The sequence below is a fragment of the Haemorhous mexicanus genome, chromosome 7, assembly GCF_027477595.1.
Source record: "Haemorhous mexicanus isolate bHaeMex1 chromosome 7, bHaeMex1.pri, whole genome shotgun sequence".
Classification (NCBI taxonomy): Eukaryota; Metazoa; Chordata; class Aves; order Passeriformes; family Fringillidae; genus Haemorhous; species Haemorhous mexicanus.
Window position 1 is genome coordinate 23,231,728 of NC_082347.1, and position 25,016 is coordinate 23,256,743.

The 25,016-nt window shown below is 49.7% G+C and overlaps 1 protein-coding gene across 1 annotated transcript; it reads right to left on the minus strand.

Annotated features, from left to right (window-relative positions):
- Window positions 1-1,402: 1,402 nt before the first annotated feature.
- Window positions 1,403-23,689, minus strand: PITX3 (paired like homeodomain 3). The gene is made up of 4 exons (XM_059851459.1): window positions 23,413-23,689; window positions 8,905-9,045; window positions 4,001-4,206; window positions 1,403-2,984 (listed from the first exon to the last, which is right to left on the minus strand). The coding sequence occupies exons 2-4, from the start codon at window positions 9,011-9,013 to the stop codon at window positions 2,421-2,423; spliced, it is 879 nt and encodes a 292-aa protein (XP_059707442.1). The 5' UTR covers window positions 9,014-9,045; window positions 23,413-23,689; the 3' UTR covers window positions 1,403-2,420.
- Between the last annotated feature and the right edge of the window lie 1,327 nt (window positions 23,690-25,016).

Sequence of the window (25,016 nt, forward strand, 5' to 3'; positions counted from 1 at the left end):
AAACAAAACCACAAAACCTCAAACAAACAAAAAATGGGGTTAAATAATCTCACTATGTGTAAACAGTGGAGATGTGGACAGGAGCTATGTGGGCACATCAAGAACAGAATCTGGTCAAAATAATTCAGTTTTCCTCTCTGACAGGGTAAGGGCATGGTGACGGAGAGCTTCGGCTGCCAGTCAAGTGGCTTTTAAGGATGATCTAGGTGGGATTTGGGTAGGTACAAAACCCACTGGGTAAGTATACCCAGAGAGTTATCCACAGTTCACTGTTGAAAAGAAAGGGGTCTGTTGAGTGAAATTCAGGAACATCTGTTGCCGGTCTGTTTTTGCTCAACACTTCCTTTAATGATCTGGATGATGGAGGAGAATGTGCACTTGCTAAATTTGCAAATTGGGAAGTATCCAACGACAAAGTTATTTGCCTAACAGGTCTCCAGAGTAAGTGGGATCCTGCTAAAAATCGTCTGCTTGGGGTTGCAGTATCCACAAGATATATCTGGGGAGGTACTGGGGGCCTGTGAGAGAGAAGTCCTGGGTAAGGTCTGTAGAGCACCTGCTGTGTTTGTGCTGGACCAGAGAGCATGGTGTCCGAGTTCTGGCCCTGTGGGGAAGAAGCTAAATGTGAGAGGCTGAACCAGGAAGGCAGGTGGCATTTGTCAGACAGGAGACATCTCCCAGAGCACTCTGCTGGAAACTTGCTCAATTAGTTATTTACTGTTTTCTGTAGTTTTTAAGGTTTTCCCCATGGTTGTGTCAGTTGTTATGTACCATTGTACAAAGTGCTCTCAGCTCAGAGCTGGTGTGTGGTTTGCCATCTGGTCTGGATCCTACTTGGTGCAATACCTCTGACTGCAGAAACAGACCCCACCATCTTCTCCATACCGAAAGGGAAGGAAAAACTTGAGCCAACTAGGCAGGCTGCAGAGCCACTGGCCACATGTACTAGTTACCTTGTGTGGGTACTGAGTCTGTCCTTCTGTGGTCTGGAGTAATGTTAATTTAAACAACTGCATGAAAAACCTCAGGCTGAAAAATCAGGACCTAAACTAGGTCTTGACTTTTCCCTGCTGGCTCCCAGAGGAGATAATGAGAACCATGTGCTGGAGCTGGCCTTCTGCTTGGTACAGTTGGACATATCTTTCATCCACTGAATCCTGAAACAGTCAACAGCCAAGTCTTGTACTGCTTCCACCAGCCAAACATCATCTTCTCTGTGGGACAAGTAGAGGACCTCCACAAGCATCAGAGCAGCATAGAGAACCACCAAGCACAGGGTGGACGCGCAGTGTGTGTGGAAAAGGAGGAAGAGAAAGACCAAGTATGTACCTGGGCTGCTGGCACTTGATTTCAGAATCTTCAGATGCAGGTTTGTGCTTTCAATAACCACACAAGCAGAAGCTTAAAGGGTTTGTGCCAACTTTTATTATCTCTTTTGGAAATAGGATTTGGGGAAGGGAAGGAGATGTGCAAGGAGGAGCTGATTGTTGCAGATGGGAATGTTTGGGATGTAGGCTGGCAGCAGTGTGTCTGACCAAAATGACTGAAGCAGTAAAGCATGACAGCCAGGACACTGCCTCGGTGGATGTGCTTCCTTTACAGGGTTTTTGGTTTTAAGGTCTACTTTGTAGATTATTTCACATCCAAAACAAGAAAACATATTTTAATGTCTCTATATGTTTTGGTATGTGTATATATATATATATATATATATAAAAGATATATATATATATATATATATATACACACACACACATATTATATATTCTTACAACCCCCAGCTCCTGAAGGTTTCAAGTCTGAAGGGCCACGTGTATATATGCATTTTAAAGAGATGATAATTGACTGAGACAAGGCTTCCTTACTGATTGTATGATAAATAAATGGGCAAGGTATCTTTCATTGCAATCTTGCACGTGTGCAGAGAATATGGTTTAGCCAAGCACCAACTGGCAGTCCCCCTCAAGCTGTCCTGTCTCTGCCTATTTCCTGCAGAGGAGGTGTGAGGCTGCCTGTGCTGTCCCAGGAATTTGGGGGGCTCTCCCCTGTGGGGCTTGGAGGGGCAGATTGAAACATACTTGGTTGTGCTTCCCATGGGTCAGGCACCTTGCATGTTGGGGCTCCTATTTCCCCATGGGGCTTCCAGTAGACTCTTGGTTTATTTTACCATGGAGGAGAAGGTTTGGTGGGCAAGAAGGGAAGGGGTTTTGAAGGGGAAAGACAGTCAAAATTCACCATACAATAGACAAATCTTCATAAAGGTTCGTCTGCCTGCTCGTTCTTTTCTCTCTTTCTCTCCCTGTCTCCCTCTTATGCTGTCATGTTCACTCTCATTCTCTGCAGGACGTATGCTGTTGTAGGGCTAAAGGTCTCCTTTTGTCAGGCTAAGGTCAAGTCCCTGGTTGGCAGAGGGCAGCCCTTCATACGGGTCTGTCCACGGCGTACTGGCAAGGGCTCAGGTTGGAAGCTGCTGTCTGCACCGCTGGGTAGGTGAAGTTGGCGTGCTGCTTGGCCTTCAGCCGCAGGCTGGCCAGGCTGGAGTTGCACGTGTCCCTGTACATGTAGGGGCTGGCTGTTGAGGCGTAAGGACAGGCACTGGAAGAGACAGCAGAGTTGAGGCTCGGGCTGTTCAGATTATTGATATTTCCCAGGTTGTTGAGGCTAGGGGCCGGCACCCCGGTCACAGCAGTAGGGACCATGGATGAAGGCATGGTCATTGAGGTGATGGAGCTGGGTGGGGAGAACATGGGCTGGGAGGAGAGGGGACTGACATTCATGGAGTTGAAGAATGGAAAGCTCTTGGCCGAGAGCGGACTGCTGGCAAGCCCCTTGGTGGCCCAGTTGTTGTAGGAATAGCTGGAATACATGTCATCGTAAGGCTGCATCAGTCCATTGAACTGGGCTCCAAAGCTGTTCTTGCACAATTCTGCCTGTTGGTTCCTCTCTCGTTTCCTCCACTTAGCTCTGCGGTTTTTGAACCAGACCTGCAAGAGAGAGAGAGGGAGGGGATGGGAATTGCTCTGGCTTACCCTGAAAGGGGCCTTGCCCTGGTTTCTTTGCCCAGCAAGACAAGAACTGTTGAAGGGCTGGCAATGCTCCCAGGGAGATGGGAGGCTGAGCATCAGGAAAGAGCTGCCGCAAGATGTCTGGGCTTCAGGGTCATCTCCCAGCAGGAATCACCAGGTGAGCCTCAGTCAACCAACAGAAACCCAAGCCACTGCCATTTCACAGCACACAGAATAACCCACCTCAATCAACAAACAGATGCTCTTTATACAGAAAAAAGAGAGGAAAATACTTGCTGTATTTCCAAGAGACCAAAGCCAGGAGAAGGGATTGGGGATATATGACTTCAGAGCAAAGTATTTGAGGGATGTGTCTTGAAAACTGCTGAACAAAGGAAATAACTTATCTTCTTTTGACTTTGCCTCACGACTGGCTTGGAGTGGGATGTTATAGGTCTGTCTTCTAACAGGAAAATCTGTTAGTGTTAGAGGGGTTCAAACAATAAAACTTCCTAGAGCATGGAAGCTGCTGGAAGGCTATTCATGGTGCTGCTAACTCATATTTCTAGTAGCAGAGAGAAGCTCTCACTCCAGCTGGAGCCCTGCCACACCATGCCTGTGACTGCATATTGATTTGGGAGCCCAAAAGGGTGCCCTCCAGCAAGGGTAAGGCTGGGGAGTGATGGCACTGCAAGGAAAGGGTCTGCTGAGTTGAGGCCCAGCTGGTGGGGCTCTGTGGGGCAGAGCCTGGGCTTTGAATCTACCTGTATAATTGCAAGGTGGCTCTGGATGGGGAAGGCACCACCAGCATGAGGTATGTGTGTGGCAGGATTGTCAAATCTCAAGGGCAGACCCTAGTGAGGTGTTTCCAAGACAGGGAAATTTTCTAGTGCTCCTAATTCCCTCCTTGGTTTGGGGACAGCTTGGTCATGTGTCACAGCAGGCTTCTTCCCCACAAGCTCAGGCTGAGGAAGGTGGAAGGGCTGCAGTCCTACCCGGACTCGTGCCTCTGTCAAGTTGGTCCAGACTGCAATCTCCTCCCTGGTGCTCATGTCTGGATAACGGTTTCTCTGGAAAGTGGCTTCCAGCTCTTGGAGCTGCTGGCTGGTGAAGTGCGTCCTCTGCCTCCGCTGCTTCTTTTTGAGCGAGCCATCTTCAGGGTTGGAGTCGTCTGTCTGGTTCTGCTGGGACTTCTCAGTGTCTGTGTGAGAAAGAGAAAAATGGAGAGATCCCCTGAGTTAGATTGGATGCACTTGGGGAGCCTATCCTTGGGGCAACCAGTGCATGCTCAGTGAGGTCCCCTTCCACTGCAGCCACCAGGAGTGGCCCCATCTCCCTCCCTTTATGCTGGGTGGATGCAAGCAGGCATCCACCCAGCATAAAAACCAATACCTCCTTCATGCAGCACAGCTTGACTCTGTTTAACTGCCATAACAGATGATAGCTTACAAGCGACCAGATTAAGATTTTCCAAACTTCCAATATTTGGGTTTCATTTACAGGTCACATGGGAGATAGTGGCAGAACTTATCCAGATCAGAAGGTTCTTACTCTGCTTAAAATTCTCTGCCTAAAGTGTCCTTTAGAAAAACTGAACAGAAATTGACACTTAGGACACAGCAAAAGATCCAGTCGTATCCCTCATGGACAAGGGATGGGAAGAGGCAAATTGCAAATTGATAGCAAGCTGAGGCTCTTCAATTAGACCTGAGGACCAAAAATCTTCATTGCTCTTCTTGCCCATTTAAGTAAGAATTACTTAGCTGCATGCGTTTTGGTTTTTAAAAAGAAGGGAAAGGCCTCTCTTAGACCTTACCATGAAGTAGTCCAGCATCTCCCTGTCTTTCTGCCCCTGCCCCCCTCCTACCCACAGATACCTCTCCTGGAGGCTGTGTTTTTTGTTTCATTGCCCATTGAAGTCTCAAAACTCTCTAGTGTTCACACTGATATCTCACTGAAATGTACAGCTCAGCCTCCTTCTGGGCATCAAGTCCATGTCTGAATGCTGAGCTTTTGGCTGCTGCGGGTGGAGGTGGGTAGCCAGCTGCTTCCCTGTGCCACAGCCCTTTTTGGGGGCTGTGCAAATACAAGCAGGCAAAATGCAAATAGGGGCAGAATGCAAATACAAGTATCTTCCCTTTGGTTGTCCTCCATAGAGTGCCCAACTGCTCAAATGTGGCACTTTTATGATGGAAGAAAGCTATAGCTTGTTTAATTCTGCTGGGAATCAAGACAAGTCACCATAGAGGAAAATTATTCCAATGAAAATAAGTAATTTCTGATGTTCAACTCCTTCTTCTGATCTAGAAGCCAGGTGAAGCATTTCCAGATGAAAATCAGGTCTTCAGCAGGGAGAGGAGGTGTTCTTTTACAGTGGGAAATAGTCAGCTAAACTAAATAGAAATTTTTGCAAATACCTCCCAAACTGTTCCACTTGGAAGAAGAACCTTTAAAAAAATCCTGACATCACTCTGCTAAAATTGAAATTTTTGTTTGGTTGAAGTTCTCTGAGTAGAAGCTAGTTCAAAAGGCTTCAAAGTCCAGAAGAATCTCACCATGAAGGTGTCTGGTACAGCCCCTTAATGAGTAGGGAGGCAAGGAGACAGCAGCCTGGAATACAGTTGAGTCAGTGAAAAAAGGGATTCCACAAGTCAAATGGATGTGCTCTGGAATAATAGGCTCTGTCTTTTCCATTTCATTTTTACAGGGCATGCGAGAGGCCTAAAAGAATCTGAGTCCCCACAGAGACTGCTGCAGGGCAGTGCTGAGACAACAGTAGGTGCTTTAGTGGGCCTCAGACCTGGAAGATGCTCCTGTCTCAGGTACCTGGTGTCACTACCCTCTTCCTATGACAGCCTGTTAATTCAGAAATATTTTCCTGCTGTTCCTGGAAAACTGTCCTTGTACTTGCCTTTCTTCAAAGGAAGCAATGCTAGAGTTGCAGTGAGCATTTCCAGGAGAAGTGCTACTTTTCAGAGAGGAAACCCTGGGTGTGGTCAGTGGCTTGTTCCCCACCAGCCACCTCTGCTTCTGTAGCACATCTGATGCTATCCATCAGCAGGAGTGTGAATGCAAGGACAGTGAGATGGCCATTGCTCACAGCAGCACGTTATAAGTTGGTTCTTCTGAGCAGGAAGGTGCTATGTCCTGTTCTCAGCATCAGGACCAGTTTGTGTTTCCATCCAGGGTGTACTTGTACAAGAACTTTCCCAGCACACTCTTGAAACAAAGCCATAGGAAAGTGAAAAGTGGAATGAAAGAGCTTGGTTGTGGTCTTGTGATATTCTTATTTTCATGAGCATCTTTGTTTGCGGATCCCATATTCAGCAGAACTCTTGGAAGCATGCTCTTAATGTTGGTTTTTATAGTGGTTCTTGCCAAGAAGATTAATCTGATTTCTCTAGCTCAGTGCTCTAAACCAGTATTGGATACAGGAGGTTCCTGCACTATTTACCTCCAAAAGAGAGTCAATGGGGGGTGATGCCACCCATCTGAGCTAGTTATTAGAAATGGCTAAATACAGATGAATGGGCAACATTCGGTTTGTTTGTTCATCTGCTGAACCTGGGTTAATTAGGAGCCTGATGCATACAGGGGATGTGCTCTCACCAAAGTCCCTGACAAATATTCATTTCCGAAGGGGTTGCTGTGAAGTAGGAGGCTATGCCCTTATTGGGAACTCCTGCCCAGGACTGCCCTTCTTCACTCAGGAAGTAATTATACCAAAAAGGAAAGAAAATGGAATGAAGGTACCACTGGTTTATGGGCTACATCTGGGTGAAAGAGATCACAGTGTATCTGGTTTGGTATTTGACTTCTCAACACCCTCTGGTGTACCTACTTTCCATAAATCCTAAGTCTAAGGAGAAGTAGGAATCCCAACTCTGAGCCTTGAAAAATCTCTGCAGTTCATCTTGGTGTTCTCTTTGTTTCCATACCTGCTAGCTGTGTTTCTTTCTGTGTGTCATCTCTTTTCTGCTTCTTCTATAAGCAGGGAATAAGTGCCCTCTGAAAAAGGTGCAGAGTTTTGACTGATTGCAGTGGGGACCCAAACCATGGCAATACAGGGAAAGAAATGAGCCCAGAGAAAAGATGTGGGTGCCTTGAATCCATGCTGAGGAGCACAGTATGGGGAGATGTGGGGCAGTTCTTTACCTCCCTCACTCCTCATCCTTGCTCTCCCCTGACCTGTGGTGCCTAATGAAACCTAACAGAAGGGGGTATCACTAACCATGCCATACAACTAGCGGACACTTCAGATCCCTGAATGCTGAGCCTAGACAAGCAAGGTTTGTGTTCGCTTCCTCAGGATCTCTTACTTGTGTGGATCAATGAAACAGGGCCAAGGAGAAGTAGGGAGGCAGCTCTCTTGAGGGGAGTCAAAAAGTGTTGGAAGTGCAGTTCTGCCCTGGTTCCAGGCAGGCCTTGGTAGCGAGCCCTGTTCTGCCTGACACTGCTGATGCATGGCTGCCATCAGCCTCTGCTGCAAAGGCACAAGCTGCCAGCATCTGCACACAGGTAATGCTGGCAAGTCACCTCCCAGAACCATTTTATTTCTAGACTGCTTAAGACGGTGGGGAGTGATGTAGCCAGGCATCCAACGCTTATTATCACCCCATTTTATTTCTAGACTGCTTAAGACGGTGGGGAGTGATGTAGCCAGGCATACAACGCTTATTGTCACCCCAAAATAGGTTGTGGAATATATCCTGTACATGTTCGCCCACTTGGTGAAATGACTGTGGCCATAGCTGGAATTAGCTGCTCATGCCTAATGGAAAGAAAAGTCAGTGCCTAATTTGGCACTTCTACAGCATGCCAGGGTGGGCTCAATAGGGAAGGCCACTTAAACGGAGACACTGCCATGCATCCAAAGCAGCTGACGAGCAACTGAGCTTGGGGATGTGCCCAGCTAAGGTACGTGTGCAGTGGGGAATTTGTCGGTGGATCTCTGACTCTAGTTATCCCAGCATAACTCCCTTCATGATACTTTCTCTGGGGAATTTTAATCTGCATCATTATCCTTATTAGCTTTTGCATGCGGGTGAGCCTGGAGGCTTTACACAGAGAGCAGCGGGCTGTCCCCGGCCCTCGCTCCCTTATGCTGGCACTGGCAGAAGCAGCTTTGCATCTTGACACATCCAGAATAACAAGGGATGGAGTGGTAACCAGACAGATGTAAAATCCAGAGGAAACCATAGCATTCCTCTGAACAGGTGTGAATGGTGATGTTGCTTATTCAGAGCCTGATAAAGAATTCAGCAGGCTTGGGGTTGGTTTAGCCTTTGGGAATGGTCAGAGGCACCTCTGTGGGAGAGCAGCGAGGCAGAGGTGAGAAGACTTTTTCAGTTAAAGAGCAAGACAGTGCTTCCCTTTCATCTTAATCCATGAACCTGGAAAGTTCAGCCTAAGGTTTACCTTTACCATGGAAATTTTAAACCCTAACAATTTAAACAGAGGTAAAAAAAAAAAAAAAAGATCAGTTTAAAATTAGGTGTAGCCTTCTGCGCCTTTGATACTTCCTATGTTACGGGGAGAGCTCTCCTGCTCTGGGGATCCTGTTTAGGCAAATACAATAACATCTTGATTGGGCTGTGACCTGACTTGCCTGGCTCTGGCCTGTCATGGACTGTACCCTTGTGTGCAGCGGCTTCCAGCACCCAGAGCCAGAGGACCCCACCACTGGGATGATGTTCTCATCCTTCCAATAGCTGTCATTGCAATATGGACCTTTATGCCTTTCACCTGCTTGTTGGCACAGCCATGCTGCTATGGCATTTTTCTGGCTCCCAGTACAAAGGGAAACTGTCCCTCTGAGAGCACTGCAAGGCACTGGCCACCCAGATCCACAAGCAAGGATGGGTCAGGGATTTTCTTCTGTCTTGAGCCTTGCACTCACCACTGTGGTCCTGCCCTTTGCAGCTGTGCTCATGTTGAGGAGTTCCAGAGTCCGAGAGAGACAAGGCTGGGCTGCGAGCCTCCGCGTCTGCCAGAAGGTTGAAATCCATAGGGCAGGGATGGGTGGTGGAGAAGGACGAATCTGAAAAACAGTAGTCACAGGGTGATCAGAGAGATCAATGTGTGTGTGACCTCTCCTCACCACCTCCAGCAGGGACTTGCCTTGAGAAAAGGTCTAGGAAAAGGAAAGGATCCCTGTGTGATCCTTGGACACCTTTGAGTTTCTTGGCTGGAAAATGGACATACTGGGCTTTCAGCTGAGCTTCCCTATCAATCAAAGATCATCTAGTGACACTTCTATTTGCAGCCTTCAGAGAAAGAGCCTCCAATTTATAGGTGACATTCAGACTGAAATAGCAACGCCGGGAGCATGCTGTGTAATGGAGATCTGAGGAAGTGGTTCTGGGCCAGCCAAGGGCTGTTAGCACCTTCCCCAGTCATCCCACCTCTCCTATCCTCCCTGCCCAGCTCCACTCCTCTTTCTCCCTTGCTTCTCCACAAGCTGGCCAAGCCTAAGTAAAGCTGTTCAGAGAGCACTACATGCACACATCCCAAAGAAAAGCATTCCTGTGCCTGGCACTGATAAGAAGGCACATCTGCCTGCACAGTCACTGCTACAAGCAGAGACCCAGGCAGTGCAAGTGGACTCCTTTGGGGTACATAAGGACCTCTGGAACCTGAATTAACATGGGAATCAAATTTCACCTGCTTAGGTGCCTGGAAATGAGTGGTCCTGGCTGTAGCAGGAGCTTGCTTCCAGCCCGAGATCATCCTGACTGGAGGCTCCCCATGTCCCCTCAAGACACTGGCCTGTGCTGGTGAGCCATCTTCCCTGGCTGAAAGCATCCCAACTGGGAAGCTGTCAGTGCTGCTCCCATGATTGCAGGAATCGCTGTGACTCTTCTGCCACCTCTTTCCACACCTCTCTGTCCCAAGATCAATTCTTTTCATCATTCACTTCTTTATGGAGCTTGCACCCTCCACCTGTATTTCCTAAAGGAGCTCAGCTAAGAGCACCAGTTAGTTCTGGACCACACTGGATGCTCATGAAGAGGCAGGCATGAAGCAGTAAGTGTTCCAAGCCTGGCTACATCTCTTTAGAAAGTTGAGCTGGCCCTGTGTTAGCCCCTAATCCGAATTTTGGATCATAACCCAGCAAAATGCAGGATGCACAGTTTATGAAGGCTGGATCAATTTGAGGGGACCACAGCAGCTTCTGAAACTTTAGCCACTCCCAGCTGATAGCTCACCTTCCCAGACAGGGATCCTTTTCCTCTAAGACACAACAGCTGATACATTGTGCCAGGATCTGGAACCCCTGGATTTAGGAAGTTTGGACCAGGGGTTTGGAACTTCCAAACTTTAGGTGGAGATTGGTTGTGAAGGCTGGTTCCTGGGTGGTGAAGGATTGTCCAGCCCCTCAAATCCTTGTGTGTCAGGGAGGGAACGTGCTGAAGACAGTCTGGACTGTGTTAGTTTTTAGACATGTAAACAAGAGATTAATCACATAGCTGTTGCACCTCATTTGGACGTGGATGACAGTGACTAAGAATGTATTTTCAGAGCTGTCTAAAGCCTCCTTTAGTCAATTTGCACAAGGCTGCTGCCAGGGCCCAGGGCTGATCCCCATACCTGCAGTGTGTTTTCCAGGCTGTGATGAGAGAAAAAGGAGCCATTTCTAATGGTTATCTGGCTGGCTTCTGCAGCAGATCTCGCTCACAAAACCCCTGCAGTTTCCCTTGCTCTTCACTTGGCTTGACCTCCATTAACTGCCTGAGCGGTCCATCGCCTCTCCCAGGTACTGGTGGGACAGTCTCAACACCGACCTCAGTCAGTACTCTCTGGAAGCAGCACATAACAAACCAGGACCTGGATCTGGTTTCCCAGACCTTTGCCTTGCTCTGGGATTCTCCTTTCCTGTGGGAGAGAAGTGGCAGGACTCTGGCTTTGCCATGAAGCTGGTTTTCATTTCCACTTCGTGGCAGGCCTGACCTTTGATGTCTGCTGGCTGTGTTAAGCTCCTGCCAGCAGCCAGGCACAGCCCTGTTGCATTCTGCAGGGTGTACATACATGAAGTGATGTGACAGGGGCTGTGTTTTCTTTAATACCTTTGCATGGAGTAGGAGAGTCCATCTGCTGCTGATATTGCCATGGCTTTTAGCATTACTCTCAGAATTATGCAGAAACGCGCAGTGAATTAATTCCACGGATTAAGTCTTGATTAAGATGTGTGTCACTTTGCTGTCTCAGAATTTATTAAGAGCCCTTCTTGAGTCTGCAGCAGATGGAATTTCTGCCCAATGTTTGTAGATGATAATTTCCCCTCTTCTACAGCCATTTGCATATGATTGCATCTGTCAAGCACAATTTCCTCTCTTCTAGAGGTTGACACTGTACTGGACAATTTAAGGAGGAATTCAGATCCTTGCCTTGCTGTAACTCAAGGACAGTGTCCTCCTGTGCAGGGTCCTGTTTGCTGTTTTTTCCACATCTCTCATTGCTTTCATCTGTACAAACTAGAATGAAGACAGGGAAACCAGGGGGGAATATCTTACATAGGCAAAGTTCTATAGGCTTAAATGACAACACAAGGTACAAGGCTCAGGAGAACCTGGTCCTGGTATTGAAAATTTATGCCCCATCCTGGGCTGCACCAATGCAGTGGTTGCAAAGTTCCTCCAAGCTGCTGGACACATAGCATGCTTAGCCTGCCTCAGAAATACAGTGGGCACTTAGATTAAAACTGGTTATAAAGGGTGGCCAGTATTCAAGTTTAAACTAGGACTTGTGGCTGAGCACAAGTTTTCTTTGTGAACTGAATTTAAAAGCAGGAAGATTTCAGAGAGAAGATGATGTATGTATATATGTAATTGCATAACCTACTGCATGTGCCATATGAGGTGGCATCAAGGAATGCCTTCTTAGTTTGCTCTGAGCAGGTCATGGAGAAGCAAAATCAAGGGGAGAGAGGGATCTACTCAGCATGATTATAAAAGCAGGAAAAGTCTGCAATGGTGACAGCATGTGAGCTCTGTACCAATGTATTTACCCAAAGGCAACCCCATACTACTGACACAAAAGGCCATAAGGTATTCTTCTAGATCATACAGCCCTTTTGGATTTAAAAAAGGTGCTTTCACATTGGCTAGATTTCACATTTCCACATTGGCTAGATCTTGCTGTAGGAAGAGACATTAAAAAAGTCAATGCTAAACCATGGCATTTCTACTAAGTTGTTTGCCCAGTCTCAAGGAATCAGTGAAATTGGCAACTCAGAAGTATTTTTAGATAAAATCAAATTTACCATCTTCATCTGACTCTTCATTTCATTTTCTTTTAACATAAAATAACAGTTTCTTTAGGGACAACTCCTATACTAGCAATATGCAGCCAGGCTTCTCAGAGGCTTCAGTTTTGTAAAACTAGCCATGGCTCCCAGTCTGCTCCAGCACCCGTAACTCCTTCCATTGATGTGTTATTGCCCCTAAGATAAAGGTTCCCAAACCTGTAACAAGCACATCTCTTCTTCCAGTCACTGCCCATGTGCGTCCTCTCCTTGGTGCCCACGTGAACATGCTGTTGCCACCTGTACAAGACCCTTCAGCCAGACAGGGAATTGCCATCCCTTTTTCATGGGCATGGTGGAGGGCAGGGGAAGAGCAGTCCTAGCTCTAGGCCCTTTCTCGTTTCAAATGTACCCCCTTTCTATTTCTGTGTTAGCTCCTGACTGCTCAAGCCAGGGACATTTAGGCAGTAGAAGGAGGACACTCCTGCGTGAGGAGGGCAACCTTGTTTACCTGAAAACAGAAACAGGAGTCCCTGTGACCTGTCTCCTGCTTCTCTGTAACACACTGCTCCATCACCTGGGAGCAAAGAGGATTTTGGTTGGGTATTTTTTTCTTTGAAGGGGTGGGAAGGAAACATAGAGGCTGACTTCAAGCAAAGTAAGGCTAATTATAGGGGTGGCTTTTGTGATGTGGGTCTTGCCCATTGAGAGCTGTCTAGAGACTGACTAGTGTGTGCTGCTCAGCTCTCTGCACTGCCATTGGGGAGCAGGCTTCTTGCTGGACCTGTTTTGGCAGGTTGATCTGGAAGTGAAAAGCTATCTCTTGCATTGTTTTGATGTTATTTGACTTCCCATGGGCATGCAGGGGTGCTTCAGCAAGGACCTGATGCTTCAGGTTCCAAGAAAGCAGCACAATGACCACTGATGACCCAAGGACAGGAGGGAAGCCCTAAGCTGGCGATCTCTAAGCAGATCTCTAAGCAGATCAGCACAACCCTGTGGATCTGTGAGTTTCCCGCTTCCAGCCAGGGCCAGAGTAGCTGAATCTTCTGCTTGGAATTGCTGATCTCCACTAAGAGTTCAGGGTTACCCCTCAGGCTGAAAGGTGCTCTGCAATCATTTGGGGGGAAGTGTCCTTTCATTCTTGCATCCCCTGAGGTGAAGATATGATGTTACACTAGATTCCTAGGGTCAGAGCTGTCTCTTCCTGCTCCATCAATCGCAGAAGTCAAACTACTGCTGATTGCTTCACTCCTCCCATGCTCATGTTCCCTGCGTGCTGGCTTACTTTTAGGAGAGACAAACATTTGGGCTTCTATTTAAATGTACATTTTCAGGAAGATGATCTTCCTCTGTACTTTGGTCTCAGTGAGGGGCTGAGGCAAGGTGGAACAGGCCCTGCCTCTCCCTCTGCTCCTTGTCAAAGAGGAAGTGATTGAGAGTGTGCCCATTATCTCGAGGAAGAGCATTTTGTTCTCTGCATACATGTGTTTGTTCAGGCAACGGTGCCATCAGAGTGCCTGTGGGCTGGAATTAAAAGTACCACATGAGCACAGCACATGAATCGTGCAGCAACCAAGAGTCAGATTCTCTTTGCTGACCAACACAAGTGCTGCCTGTGAGGGGCTCTTTCCCCACTGCTAGAAAGCAAGAAAGATGGGGTGCAAAATGAGTTAATATTTGTTTCCTTGAGACTATAGAAATATAACTATGGGGAGACCAAGGTCACCCACTGCTAAACATCTCAGTGTAGCTTTAAATCTCTAATCTTAATGGAATTGCAGCAGGAACCAAGAGCAACCATTAATCACTGGAAGATAAACAGCAGCAGCCAACTGGTGACCCGGAGCGCAGGGCCATTATGGGACAGGAGAGCAAGCTGCCTGCCTCCAAAAACATCAGGCTGTGCACAGCCTCAGGCTGCCTGAGCAGTGGTTTCGGGTGCACACTCAGAAGTGGATCGTTGACCTCCAGCAAGGGCTGAGTCACAGGTTATAATAAACTTTATTTCTCGATTTAGTCCCTACAGCTGGGCACTAACCCCTGAGCTCCTGAAGGGTGACTTGGTAGTGGTGTGTGCTGCTTTGAAGAACATGGTTTAAGGGTTTTATTCCTCTCATCAGTAGGAATTGCCAAAGCTCCCTGAGGCACTTAGTGGCTTTGTTGTCAGAGCAAGTTGGCTGGCACTGCCCCACACATGGATTGGGCCACAGAGCACTGAGAGCTGTTCATGGTGCCATGGAACTGCAGTAGCCCAGGCTCTTGCTGCCAGGCTTCCTGGCCACAGCTGGCAGCAAGGACCGGAGAGCTGGCAGCTCTCTGACAAGGGGGTCCAGTTTATTTCTTTTTGTGCATGGCTCTAAGTTCCCAATAATGAGAGGTTTGAAGAGGGTGAGGAGGTAAGGTGAGGCACTGACTTGTCTTATGATGTAGGTAAAATTATTTGACTGTTCTGGGATTGTATCCTTCATCTCAGAAATCATGTTAATGAGCATATCTGAGCTGGTGGAGGTAATGAAGCAAAATTCTTTTAAGTGTTTTCAGATCCTCAGATAAGAGGTGCTAGGAAAATGCCCAACCATTCTGGACACTGCCTAATGCATTTCCTGGGGGCTGGAGGCAGCCTGCAAAATGGGATCAAGCCACTTGCTTCCCTCACATTGACATGAACCTCCAGCTGCAGAGGAGGATAATGGCTGAAACCTCTGCTCTGGGTGGCAGAGGGTTAATAAACTGCCTGTATTCCAGAGGATTATCACAATGGAAATGTCCCAAGGATTGACAGCTCCATACCCATGTCCACAGCAAAAAAAGCCCACAATGGAATGTGTCCTGTTCGCTTATTTGATGGGCTGCACTGTGCCCCTGTGCTGTGGAAGCGCCCTGATGTCACCATGCCCCATACACAGTGCATCATTCCCCACAACAGGTGTGTCTGCAATCCCCCAGACTGCTGCAGACCCTGCCTAGCTGAAGCACTGACTTCTGCAAAGGCAGGGTAATGTGCTTGGCTCAAAGCAAGTTCTTTATAATAGTATCCATGGACGTCACTGCTACCCTTAGCATACCTGGATGGTTTCTGAAATGGCACACAAAATTTGGAAACAAATTGCTAATCTTAGCACAAAAGAAAAGCCCTGCCAGACTTTCTGCAAAGTTGTTTTTTTTCCTCTAAACGAAACATTCATAGTTCTTGCATTCTTGTGAGCATTGTGCTTCAGGTCTCACTATGTCCGGCCGTGTTTCCAGTGTCCCTTGGACGCTATGCCTCAGTGGGATGTTTGGCACCTTGGATATTATCAACCAGGACTGGGATTATTGTTCTGATAGTCTGTGCAGTTATATTAATAAGACTATGCTTTGTTATGGCTTACTTCGTTTGTTAGGCATCTGGAACAAAATAAATCAGCAAAAACTCAGTTTTGCCCAATCAACTTTCAATTGCAAAAAGTTGCGGGCATGGTATGGATCCACCATGCAGGAGTGCTAGGATTGAGAGCACGGTCTGCAGTTATAGCAGAAAAAAGTCCTTTAGGGAAATTAATCCCTTTGTTTTGGGGAAAGGAGAAAAAAGGCTGATTTCAGTAAGAAATTCTGTCTGAGATAATCTTGCAACTGAAATGAAAGATCTGCTAAAGTGGAGTGCCAGCACTGACCTGGCTAGAACATACTGACTCTGTTCATCCCCACCTGCCCTTGCCCACTCCTGCAGCCCCGTGAAGCTCGCTGCAAAGCAACTTGTGCCACTACTGAGGGATCTGCCTGCATCTGCATGAGAGAAATAGCTGCACAACCACAGCGTACAAGGGATCACGATCCGCTCTTGTGGAGCCAGAAGCAAGATGAGACAGTTGCAAGCCAGGATCCCGGTTAGGAATGAGAGGTGCAGGCAGCCTGTCTGCAGCTCAGCCGAACACACGCTGCTCATGCAGCAGCAAAGGCCACCAGGGTCTGGCATCAGCAGATTGGTATGTGTTGCTGTATTTAGTTGGGCAATTGTATAAATTTGACTAATTATTCTGGCAGTCAAAGGAAACTGGCCTGATTCCTATGGGGGATGTGCTTGCAGAAGCGGGGCTGGGTCATTTCTGTATCTCTGTGGCTGTAAAGTTGGCTCATTTTAGGGTGGCCCAGATAGCTCTGTGGCTCCAGCTGCTGTTTGGAGATTTGTATGCAGATGAAGGGCAGTGGCTAAATCAGATGTTATCGAAGATGTAAATGATTCTCACAATTAGTAAACACGCTCAAGAAAGTTTGTCATCAAGTGGGTAATACAGGCGATTGAAGGTTGGGATGGATGCCCTGCCACCAGCATGTCACACCACTGTGGCTGTCTGACCTGCATGCACTGTAGGGCTGCCAGTGTCTGCCATCCATCAGCACTTCTGGAAATCCTTTCTGGAGAACTTCAACTAGATCATAAACATTTGTTCTATGACAGAACTCAGCAAAACCAGCAGCTAGAAAGAAGCTTTTTTCAGGGGAGGGGTGGTACTAGATCGTTTTTTAAAAAACAACCTGTCAGAGCTCAGTGGGTTGCAGAGCTGCAAAGGAAAAAGGGGTAACTGCCAGAAATTCTGTGATGGCCCCACCAACCACCATGGCCAATGTACAGCTCTGTTAGTTAAGGAAACAAGAGCCCAGAAATTGCTGGCTTGCTCCGGAGGATGTGTTGTCTCAGTGCAAACCGGCAGTGCTGGAGAGAGTTGATGTCTGCTGTGCTTGGCTGTAAAGTTTCCCGATGATTTTCTTTTTTTTTACCCCCAAGTAGTTTGTATTTAAATTTTGTTTAAAGCTCTCTGGCAAGGAGATCCTTGCAGAATGAAGACTGCAGTGAATAAAACAAGTGGATGATCTCAGCTTAACAGTATCCCTCCCCTCTTCCTTGCTATACTGCAGCTGGTAGGGTTGGGGCAGGAGGAGGGTGGCTCCGGAACGGATGCTGGAGCTTGCTCCCTCTCCACACTCCATCTTTATGGACCTTGCAACATGCCCCGAAGGTCAGTCTGTTTACCCAGACACTGTTTGAAGGGGCCGAGGGAGGCAATCAGCAAACACTGCCGGGGCCGATCCCGCAGTGCCTCGCACGAGGCCTGTGCCGGCAGGATCGGGCCCGCGGATCGCCCGGCTTTCCTGCCGTACACCGGCCGCGAACGCTGCGCGGCTCGGGGGCGAGGAGGAGGAAGGTCGGTGGGTGAGCAGAGAGGGCTAGCAGCCCTTCTCCCGGAGCCTCTCGCCCAGAAGCCCCACTCGACGCCGTGGCAAAATGTCTCAGGTCCCTAAATCCAGGGCACAATAGTCGCTGCTAAAGCAAAACCAAGAGGTTTCACTTTAGGAATCCTGAAATGTGAGAGTGTACTGACTAAGGACTGTATACAAAGTCTGCTTCTTTTTTTTTTTAATTTCCCCTCCACCCCTCCCCTTTCCCTCGCCAAATCCTCAGTTTTTCCATCTGCTCGAGGCCGCATCCCATGCGGAGCCCTGGGAGGTAGGCAGTTTGGGTGGGTAGGAGAGGAAGCTGCAGAGCCCTAATTACTCAGCCAGTCTGGCCCTCGGGCGATCCCATCAAAGCGGCTCGGAGAGAAAAGGGATGGAGCAGAAGGATGTGAGCCATCTCGCAACGCTGCTGCCTGGGTCACACCACGTCCCGTCCACGGACGAGCCTGCTCCGGGGACAGGGCTGTAGAGACAAAAATGCCTCTGCCTGCCCAGACCCTGTCACCGTAAGAACAACCTCTGCTGCAGCTCCAGGGCCTGGGAACGGCTTTCCAACCTCCCACCCTGGTCTGTGACTCGGGCTTAGGTGAGCTCGGGCACTGGGGCACTGTTATTAAAGTCCACCCAACACAAAGTAAGCTGTGAAACCCTTTTAAATGGGATAAGAAAGTCCATATTTTTCATTGCTTTGGTATTTCTCTCTGCTTAGGTATGGCTATATTATAGGGAGGTTGACCTTTAAAGCTCGATTAATTTACCTTAACGATCTAATTTTTAAAAAATTATCCTTGTATATCCAGTCCTCTAAAAAGTCTTGTTTATTTTATTTTGGAAGAAAACCTCCATGCATTTACTTTTTAAAAAAACAGCCTTGAAATAAATGCAAACAGAAAAAACCCAAACCCAACTCACAGAACTGGAAGTTGGGATATTGTGGCACCAAAAATAAAACTGATGGAACAAACAGGGAATTTCATGTGGTTTTCATTGTCAAGTCTAAGCTCAGAAACAAACAGGAAATAAAAATGGCTAAAACAAAAGAGATTTCTTTTAAACTGTGTTCAAATCTAAGTGGGGAGCTGCTTTATGTGGGAGGGAGTCTATGTTTATTTGCTTTTCAAAAAAAGGAGTAAATAAAAACGTCCACACACAGACAGGTCAACTTGATTTACCGTTAAATCCTCATGTTTCACAATGGTCATTTATAATCAGCTTTTTAAAAAGAAAATTAGACTCATATAAATGGCAGCATTGCAAAGGAGAGAAAAGGCAATGGGTGGTGGGAAGGCTGCTTCTGTTTTAAATAAGGTTGAGGGGAAGACGGAATGGAAAGAGAGAGAGAGGTGGAAGTAACTGTGAACCTCTAGTCATTTGTTTCATTCCACCTTTGTACTTTTTCAGTTTTTGCAGAGAGCTCGGCAGGTGCTGAGCATTCCAGCCTGTACCACACCATTGAAGCTCCCCAAGGAGCAATTTAATGTAGGTATTTGAAAAGAATAGCCTGTAGGATCAGTGCTATGTGATTCAGAGTGGCATATGTGCTATATCCTCCCAACAGAAGTATTTCTTAGGCTCTCAGATTTGGGATTGTGAACTTGTTTGATAGGGGTTTATAAACAGGTGTCTCGATCACAGTGATCTGTGATCTCTGATGGTGATTTTTAGGGGTTAACTTAGTGCATGCAGGACCCAGCTCCCCCCAGCTGGGGATCTGCTAAAACCCCCGGTAACTGCAGTCCCATTAATGCATCTCAGAACATTCTGAATAGTTGAAAAATCAGAGGGACAAAATTAATATCAGTTACTGCAAATCCAGCTCTGGTTTCTTTTGCACTATTCAAAAGAGTGTAAATGTTTATTTTCTGGTGGAGCTGTGGTTTAGGAGATAGCAAAGAGCATCAAATTGAGGGTCAAGGGACAGAGGCTGTATTTCTGACTCAGATCAGGAAATTCTGCCAGAGCTCAATTTCTCCTCTGCTCAACAGGGATATTTCCCTTCTTGTTAAAGCATCCAGAGATCTACGTATAGAAAAGCTACGAGTCTCCTGAGGAGAGAGATCATAAGGTTCAGCTCTTCAGAAATGAGTGTTCCAAAGATGAACCTACACTCTGCAAATCAGTGGTAAATTTCCTGTTTAGGGGTAGAGGATTGGCTCTTTTCCTGAATCTGCTTGGTAATACTCTGACACTGACGGGAAGAGAAGAGAGGGACCTCCCTTGCTCACTCCCCACCTCTTTTTAAAGCCTAGTAACAGAAATGTTTCTTAGCTTCTGCCCAGCTAGATCTCCTAGGTCTTTCCTGAAAAAAAACTTGTAATATTTAATATTTTTTTTGCTGAAACCCAACAGATCTATTGCTAACCATCCCAGAGGAATTGCTCTGGCTAGGCTGCTGTACCTGTCCTCCTCTGGGGTCAGAAGGAGATGAGGATTCAAGCAAATTCTTTCCCACAGAACTGACCCCCCATCTTTACTGAGTCTGGCCCAGTCCCTTGTGCTGCCAAGCTTCCAGGATCAGCCTGTGGACTCCCTTAAATGCCCCAAGGAAGCCCAGAGCTAATAACCAGCTTCATTCAATTCCCAGTCACATTATTATCCAATCTGCCAGAGGCATTAATATTCAGAGGTGAGGTGGGAGGAGGGCAGGGGTGCTGGTAAGGGGGAGCAGCACACAAAGAAGAGGAAGGGAAGTGTGGCAGACTGGCCTCAGAAATATTCCTTCTCCAGCCGTCCGAAACCCCAGCCTATTTCAGCCGGGTGTTGACAATAGAGGGTTTTTCCAACAGCCTCAGCACGAACTTTAATACCAGCTGGTAGAGACTGTTCCCCAGCCAACAGCAAATGCCCAGCTTTGGCACAGCCTAATACCCACCAGCCCCAGTGGCCCACAGCAAGAGGGGGAGCTTTGCCCCCTCTGCCATCAGGCCCTAAGTAAATACCAATCTCCCATTTTTAAACAGCCAGATAAATAGCTGAGCCTGCTCAGAGACCCCACAGCCTCCTGTTTCTGACCCTTCTCCCTCCATGGTGCCACAGTCTCATCCCGTTGCCTTCCTGATGCAGACCGCACAGCTTGAAACCAGCAGTTCTCCCCATCTGGGACTTTTTTCCCAGATCCAGGTACCTCCCCTGTCCCCAAGGCCAGGGCACATATGCCAGGTCACGAGACAGACCTCATGTCCCCTGCTCATCTCATCTTCCTTTTGCAGCGGTCTCCTAGATCAGGTTTCTGGCTTTTTCTTTTTGGCAGTCTCCAAAGTCAGCCTCACCTCTCAATCTCAAGGTTTTGGGTAGCATCTGACAGAGAGAAGATACAAGGGGTTTTTTTGCCAGCTCTCCATAGGGAACATTAACCAATACTTTTGCAATCCAGTCACAGTTTGCCGATCTAATAATTGCCTGAATTAAGCCCTTATAGAAACATAATAGATATTAATTGAGGCTTGCAACAGTTTCTCTGACAAAGATTAATATTGGTTTTTAAACCAGTGCTTTGGACAGTAATATAGGTGGGCTTACGTGGGCAGAATCTGGGCTGCAGGTCAGGCAAACCCAGGAACTACAATAACAGCAGGAAAACCACCGCCCTTGCCCAAACCCCTCTCCAGGCTGGCATGGAAAGACGTCTCTCTGTGAGGTTTCTTATGAGGAGTACTGGGCATTGTGCGACAATTTGCTAATGAAAAATAATAATTAAAAAAAAAAATTAAACTCTGCTCTTCTTCAGCCGACATTTGTGAAAACTGAAAGCAGCTACCATGATTGGATATTCCCTCCAGAGCCAGAAGGTAGCCTTTTGTCCCTCACAGCGAGTCACCATCCAAGCCTGTACAAACACCTATCCACTTCAGCTCATCGGCAGGCTGAAGGGCATGGATGTGGTGCCAGGAGCCAGGGAGACACTGATCCCATCACCGAAAAGGTGGTCCTGTCCCTGTCTTTGAAAGATGGGACAGGGACAGAGACTCTGAAAGACACCTTCCTGAGCAGTTGCTTCTAGCATCTCCTGAAATTGCAGATGGGAGAGAGCCATTTCATCCCTAGCATCCTGTCTTCCAGGCCACAGGCCATGTGTGGAAGACCCACAAGTTTGTCTGGGGGACATCAAATTTCTCTCTTTGCTTTCAGCACTGGACTCCACTTAAAAAGTGGATGGGTCGTGCTCCCATCAGTCAGAAATCTGCTTCCCTCCCAGGTGAAAGAACGGGAAGAACATGAGGGATAAGTTTTCATTTCTGCACTGCCAGCTCGAAGCATCAGAGCGATGCGGCGGCCGAGGGCTCACCTCCAGGCTCTGCGGGGCACCGGCGTCCTGAAGCAGCGTGTTCCTCTGCGGCTGCCGTGCAGAGCCGAGCTCTGCGGGCCGGGCGGGGAAGGGGTGCGGAGCCCCGGGAGCTCCGGCCAAGGGACTGCTACCCAGAGCTGCCCAACCCCAGCGGAGCGGGGCGGGGAGGGGAGAGGGGTGGGGGCTGCGGCAACCCCAGTCAGCGCCCCTGCAGGGCCCTGGCTCTGCCGGGGGGTGGAATCCAGTCCCCTCCCCGCTCATCCCCTCAGCTGTCCAGCCGCGGGGGCGCCGGGTGAACGGCCGACAGGTGTGCCCTGCTCGGCGGCACCGGGCCCGCCGCCCCCCTCCCTGAGCCCGCTCCAGCAGCTGCGGCGAAGCGCCGGCATCGGCCCCCGCCTCGGTCGCCCTCCCCCGCCGGAGCCGCGGCCAGCCGGGACGCACCCGTTCCTTACTCCCGCTCCGAGGAGGAGGTCGGGGGAAAGGACAGGGGGGTGCCGCACTGGCGGGCTGGCTCTTCCCCCGGAGCCGCACTCGTTGAGCGGGGAATAGACGGCGCAGCGGACAGTACCGGGCTCCGCCGGGAGCCCGCTACAGTTGGCCAGCCTTCCCGGGCACTCAACGGGACGGAGGGACGCCGCTCTGCAGCGTGCCCCCGGCGCCAGGGAGGCGGGAGAGCCCGTGCAAGCGCCCGGAGGCCCGACAGCCGGTTCTGCCCGCAGCGTCCCAGCGCCGGCCAGCTGCGCTCCGGCAGGGAGGCTCGATGCTCCCGGCAGAGTTGCCGCGGGGTCGGCGCTCCGTCCCCGCAGCCCGACCAGGTCTATTATTCCCGGTCGGATCCCTGGAACCCCGTCCGCCGTTGCGCCGCAGCTAGCGGCGTCCTGGGGCGGATTCGCTCCGTCCGCCGGGGCCGGCTCGCTTCTCCCCGGCGCTGCAGGGAGGTCGGCTCTGCTGTAAACAGGAGCCAGCCCTTACATAAATATCATTTATCCAACTGTCCAAAAGCCGTCGGGCTGCCTTCCTTTTCCCCACCGACATCTCCCCGCCTCTGCTCCCTGCGCCTTTCTGTCCCGGACCCTGCAGACAGCTGAGTCGCAGCCCGTAACGCCGTTATTTACAGCGATTCCCGGCTAATTTAAACAGCCCCCTGCCCCGCTCGTCCGAGTGGAAAATGACTAAGTTTAGCAACGGCGAGAAACTACAGCAGCGCTTGTCGGAAAGGGGCCCGCGTCGGCCCCGAGGGGACGGTCGGGGCCGCTGCACCCCGACGGCGGCGAGTAAGGGGTCGCCGGGCCCTACAAGGGCAGAGCATTGGAAGCGCCGCTCCCCGCTGCCAGCCGGGCAGCGCTCCCGGCAGCGGTCGGGAGCAGTTCGGCCGCGCACAGGCCCGGGATCCCTTCTGGATGGCAGGGCAGGGCTCTATCCGCCCGCTCTCACCTGGTTGCCGCCCCTTGACCCACGGGAGGCGACGGAACTGCGATCTCGCGCTGAACTGGGGCTGACCCCGCGCTGCCGAGCACAACACACCTAGCCACGCCGCCGGGGATGCTCTTATCCTGTGCCAGCATCGAAAAGGTTACAGCCGGCCGGGCTAGTATGAAGGGGCTCAGAGTGAAAGGAGGGGAGAAGGTCGCCCAGAAGGCCGGGGACGGAAAGGCACTTACAGCGGCTCTAGATGCAGGTTCGGCTGAGCGGACTTAATCCTGCGAGAGGAGCGAAGCTGACCGCCGACCCGCGCCCCGGGCTGCTCTGCCGCTGTCAGAAAGTAAATCCCCCCGGCTCCCCGGCCACTCTGCGCGTCGCTGCCGGTCCGCGGCTCACGGGGAGGGCGGAGGCGGAGGGCGCCGGTCGACTGCCTCCCATTCACCCTGGCCATTCACTTTATGGCGGGCGGCCGGCGCCCCCCGCCAGCTGCACCGGGCGTCCTGCTCCCGCCCGCCCCATTCCAGCTGCGCGCCCGCCGCCGCCCGCCCCGTCCAGCGCCGTCCGCCCCAGCACCGCCCCCCGCCCGCGCCGCCCAATCGTCTTGCGTCTCATTTACATACGGCGGCAGCCCTGCTCTCCGATTGGCCGAGGAGGGAGGCAGGCCTCGCCGTTCCGTGCTGGCCCCGCCCCGTCCCGCGCGCGGCGCAGGTTGCGGGGACACGTCCCGGGCGCGGGGCTCCGCGCTCCCCCAACCCCGGTGCGTGGGCACGGTGTTCCTGCGCGTGCACACCGATACACTGCTCTTGTCACCGCGCAAAGCCAGCCCCGGTGCGTGGACACGGTGCTCCTGTGTGTGCGCACCGATACACTGCTCTTGTCACCGCGCAAACTGTCTGCCTTGCTCGGTGCTTGGCCATCCCGTACCCTGGAACCCGTGCCGAGCATCCGCTCCTTTCAGGACTGGCGCGGCGAGCCTGTTCGGGTTTTGCAGTTCGAGCTATCAGCCAAACAGAGGTTTTTTGTGGGAACCACGTCCGTAGTCAGCTGGAAGCAGTTGGAAGTGTTCCACTGCACGATGGAGCAGCAGTTGCAGGGCATGCTTAATCCCAGGCTAGTTACCGCACGCACTGTTGCGGCTCTAGGCGGTACCGGGAAGCGCTTCTCTGTCAATACTGTGCCGCTCCTACGGGACACGGAGGCTACCGGCTGTGCGAAAAACACCGCACTCCAGCCCACTGATGGGTCTTTTGGAGCCCAAATGCTGCTCGTAGTTTAGATTCTAGCCTGGCTTCTACTGAAGTTCACGACAAAATCCCAGTGCAGGAGTGTAGGGTGCGGTCACTCCCTGAAATGTTCCCAAATCCTTGTACCTGCTACAGCAAGCCTTGAACGTATTGGCACACACATTTTACTCCAACTAAACAGGTCCCCTCTCTCCCAATGCTTACAGGGAGAGGTTTGTAGAAGCCGGGCTTAGCCTCTCTGTTCTGCTCCGGGAGCCCAGGGGAGAAGTTTGTCCCGGTCAGGTCTCTTCTGGAGGTCGATGTGTGATTCTACGGTTTTATTTTCTAGAGGTCATTTTCATGTCAACCTGCTCTCCAATTTATGATGTCAAAGGTCGCCCTCAAGCTCTTCCATAGACATATTTTAAAGATTAGGAAATAATGTTGTGAGAATAGTAGTGAATTTTAACCCTGAATGATTTACCAGCCAAATTTAAGGAGCCTAATAAATGCATAACAAGACATAAAGATATGCATGGAAAGACAAATGCACATGGAGCAACACAGGATGTAAAAAGAGGTTAAACAGACCCAGGCATTATGAATTATTGTTCAAAAAC